The sequence below is a fragment of the Pygoscelis adeliae genome, unplaced genomic scaffold (genome assembly GCF_000699105.1).
Source record: "Pygoscelis adeliae isolate BGI_AS28 unplaced genomic scaffold, ASM69910v1 Scaffold100, whole genome shotgun sequence".
Lineage (NCBI taxonomy): Eukaryota > Metazoa > Chordata > Aves > Sphenisciformes > Spheniscidae > Pygoscelis > Pygoscelis adeliae.
The window spans coordinates 3,175,634-3,178,041 of record NW_008824034.1 but is presented as its reverse complement, the minus strand read 5'-3'; the positions used below and the strand labels follow the sequence as shown (position 1 = coordinate 3,178,041).

The window sequence follows — 2,408 nt, the reverse complement described above, 5'->3', positions numbered from 1 at the left end:
CGGGGAGCGACAGCTCGGGCCAGGAGGAGCCGGAGGGGGTGGAGGAGGCCCCGGGTTTGCCTTGGCCGTGCTGCGTAAGCCTGGGCAACCCCGAGACCCGAGCGCGGAGGCTGGTCTGCAGTTAAAAGCCCCGTGTTAGGGCTGAGGTTATACACGAATATTTGTTTTTGCTGGATGGGGAAGTGATGAAAGTATATCAGTGTAAGAAAAGTATTTGTCGACAGTGGAGTTTTTAACTTTGGTAATAAGCTGGAGGTCATCTTATTCTTCTATGGGTAAGCGTTAAATAGGGAATAGTTTCTAATTTCCATAGGGAAGGTTCGAATGGGGTTATGCTTTCCACCCTGACAGACCTTGAAGCAAACTCTAGTAAAGGAAAAGATTCCAAATGTCTTTTTTTAAAGCTACTTAATATGCTACCTAAATGTATGGCAGTACATGATCAGCAAAAAGTGCTGTTGGCTTTAGTGTAAAAGCTGTGTGTGGCTGCACATCACTGCCTTTTGATGACTGTCAGAGGATGAGATATTTTTTTTTCCCCACTTCCACTTGTTTTTCCAAAGAAATGTCAAGGATAAAATGTGATTTGAAGCAATATGCTATGGCACAAATATGTCTTGATAAAACTTTTTGAAACTACGTATACAAAAATTGCTGTGGAGGTACCTGGGAGTTTTAAGAATTATGTATCCCTGACTTGAATTGTTTTTTATGTGTATTTGTGTTTCAAAGCCTTAAGGACACATGCCATTGAATCTGGTAGTCTTTGAAAGTCAGAAGGGTATTGCTTGGCTTACATGTTTACTTAAGCATAAAATAATGTAGTCAGCCAAGCAGAGTGAGTGAAAACTGGTGGAAACACACACAAAAACAAGCTGTATGTGGTGTTTTGTAGATACAAAACCAGTTCTAGCAGATCAAGTTCAGGGAGACCTTGCCAAGTACATAATCCTTCATTGTGAGTCTCTTGCTCAAGGTCTTCTAGGTTTAGGTCTGTGAAGGCAAAAAACATTACTGGTGTTTTGGTGTATTGGCTCCGTGTTCTGATTATTGCTACAGTTATTGCAACTTTCTCAGTGGAAACTGAGAAATTATTTTAGATAGAGGAACAATACCTAATAAAAAGGAACTTCACTTCCAGTAGTAAGCTGTTAAAGTCATTCTGTGTACTTCCCTCTGTATCCTAGCCTGTAGGATTTGTCATTTTCCTAGACTTGTAGTTATTTTTTCAAAACAAAAAAGGGAACTTGGCAAGTTTTAATACAGAATACTGTCATATGACGGCTGCATGTGTATCTAATATTAGATATTTAATAATTATGTAACAATACACTGATAAACATATTAATGTAAACTCCCTATGTTGTTAATGCTTGCAAAGCAATAACAGGGAAAAATCTAAAGACTGTTCTTAATTTTGTTTGTGAGCTTTGACTGGCAGAATCATTACATCGTTTTGAATACTGTGATTTTTCTATTGCAGCCAACAAATGCATACCCCAAGCCTTTATTGCTTCCAAATGATATACGTTCTCAATTCTTGAAAAGTAATTGGCTTCTGTTTGGGACAAGTTCTTGTCCTGTTTCAGGCATATATATTGTGACTTTATTCTGTGTGTAACTTTTCTTATTTATTTCAGAAATGAGGGTTCATTAACATCAACTTTAAGAACGCTTCTATTCTTCACAGCTCTAATGATCACATTACCTGTTGGGCTATATTTTTCATCAAAGGCTTATGTATTTGAAGGTAATTCTGTTTCTGCCAATTAGCGTTACAAAAAAGAGGAAAAGCACAGGCCTCTAATAGCATCTTTGTTCTCCTTCCTGTTTTGAATATTTGTTTCCTTATGCAGACTAAAGGCCTTGTAATGTCGAATTAGAACAGAAAATTACATAAACGGTCGATGCATCCTTCCCTGCATTGTGGTCTGCAATCTAATATTTGCTGTTTGTTATACAATGGTTTATATAGTATACAGGTGCATCACTCCCCTTACCTAAAGGGTATCTAACACCACCCTGCAGCAGACTTTTGTCAGAATCGTCAGGGATATGTTTTCTGCAGGTATTGCAAACTAATTGTGTATTCAAGACAGAATAATGTTTACTGGGTTTATTTTTTGCTTTTTAAAACATACCTGCATTTGTAAGTGTAAACCAGTTAAGTCATGTACCCAGTTTCAGATATTGAATATGGTTGCTTGTGGAGCTTTCTTTTAATTAAAAAAAAAAAAGGAGAGAGAAAAAAAGAAGAGCTATTTTAGCTGTTTGTTTGGAGCAGTTCTGTCAAACTGCTAACAACCAGCCACGTTCCAGCCTTGGTTCTGCAAGGCTTTAATACTTTTCTCCTGCAGTATTAGGAAGTTATCCCCTTCAAAAGCAGGGAGGAGGGAGGGAGAAAACAG

General features: G+C 38.0%; 1 protein-coding gene across 1 annotated transcript in view; it reads left to right on the top strand.

Moving 5' to 3' along the window:
- Positions 1–1,563: 1,563 nt before the first annotated feature.
- The window catches only part of VMA21 (VMA21 vacuolar H+-ATPase homolog (S. cerevisiae)), a gene marked incomplete at its 5' end in the record, with an annotated part of 2,244 nt that continues 1,399 nt past the window's right edge, over positions 1,564–2,408 (top strand). Inside the window, one exon of the mRNA XM_009331382.1 lies at positions 1,564–1,750. Coding sequence (XP_009329657.1) covers positions 1,564–1,750 — 187 coding nt within the window. The remainder of the gene's footprint in view (positions 1,751–2,408) is intronic.